At 31.3% G+C, this 1171-nt stretch overlaps 1 protein-coding gene across 1 annotated transcript in view; it reads right to left on the minus strand.

Annotated features, from left to right (window-relative positions):
* LOC103605698 (RAC-gamma serine/threonine-protein kinase-like) overlaps positions 1-1171 on the minus strand; it is a 102186-nt gene that overhangs the window by 68305 nt on the left and 32710 nt on the right. Inside the window, exon 4 of the mRNA XM_008590324.1 lies at positions 712-840. Coding sequence (XP_008588546.1) covers positions 712-840 — 129 coding nt within the window. The remainder of the gene's footprint in view (positions 1-711; positions 841-1171) is intronic.

Here is a 1171-nt window from a genome sequence, read left to right on the forward strand (position 1 = left end):
TTTTTTTCCCCCTTCATGCCACTTAAGATATTATGTTTTTTATTTATTTTTATTCAATAGAAGTAAGTTCTCTGAGATGAGGGTCATTTTCTTAGTCCTGTAACCAAATCACCCAGAAAAATATCCGAAATATAGTAGAAACACAATAAATATTTGTTAAGTAAACAAATTACTGAATTACTGTGCAACCCTTAGCACAGGGAGGTCACCGTGTGGAAGCTTCCTTTGACGTGAATTCTAAAATGTAGCTAGTGTTGTTTCATTAACTTTTCCAATAAAATAATTTCCACAATTAAATATAAAAACTCAAAATACTACAATAATCCTTTAAGCACTGTTTTTTTGTTTCTAAGGAAGGCCCAAGATCGTTTAAAAAACTGTAAACATTCATGCTAAAGTCAATTACTCTGTTTTAATAAATTAATCAAAATGGGCATAACCAAGAAAGAAAATATATATGGCCAAGAAATAAAAATTGATTTAATGTACTTCAGTTAGTGCCTTTATGCTTATAAAGTTCATAAAATTTAATTTCTATATAATCTTGTCCCTATTATACCACATTAAACAAGTAAGAGCAAAATACATTTGATTCAGGTTGAAATCAAGGTAAAAGTAGCAGGTATTGCAGTTGCTAACAATGCTCAGATGGTTTACTTTGCAAAGCATTATGTCAATGTTACTGCTCCTGTGGATGGAACTGAAGCATACCTCTGGTGCCAGATACTCGGGTGTACCACAGAATGTCTTCATGGTGGCAGCATCTGTGATCCCTTCTTTGCAAAGCCCAAAATCTGTAATTTTTATGTGTCCATCTTTGTCCAGCATCAAATTCTCCAACTGTGTATTAAGAAAAATGACATAATTTGTTCTATTGTCTTCAACAATAGGAAAATACTGTTCTGAAAAATTATTGAAGGCTGAATAAGGTATTTTGGAAAGAAGACATAGTTGTAGTTAATAGAACTTTCAGTATTTACAAAACCTGTAGCTTCATGCGTAAAAAGAAGCATGTTTTATCAAACATTTCATGGATAAAATTATTAATTGTTAAACCAATGGGAAAGAGTGCTATAGTTTTAAGAGCCGTTATTGTGCGAGTTCTGAGAACTAAAACCTAATCAACATTTCAGAGCAAACATCAATCCTCTTTTTAAAAATAAAATAAAAT

The sequence above is a fragment of the Galeopterus variegatus genome, unplaced genomic scaffold (genome assembly GCF_000696425.1).
Source record: "Galeopterus variegatus unplaced genomic scaffold, G_variegatus-3.0.2 Scaffold5993, whole genome shotgun sequence".
Classification (NCBI taxonomy): Eukaryota; Metazoa; Chordata; class Mammalia; order Dermoptera; family Cynocephalidae; genus Galeopterus; species Galeopterus variegatus.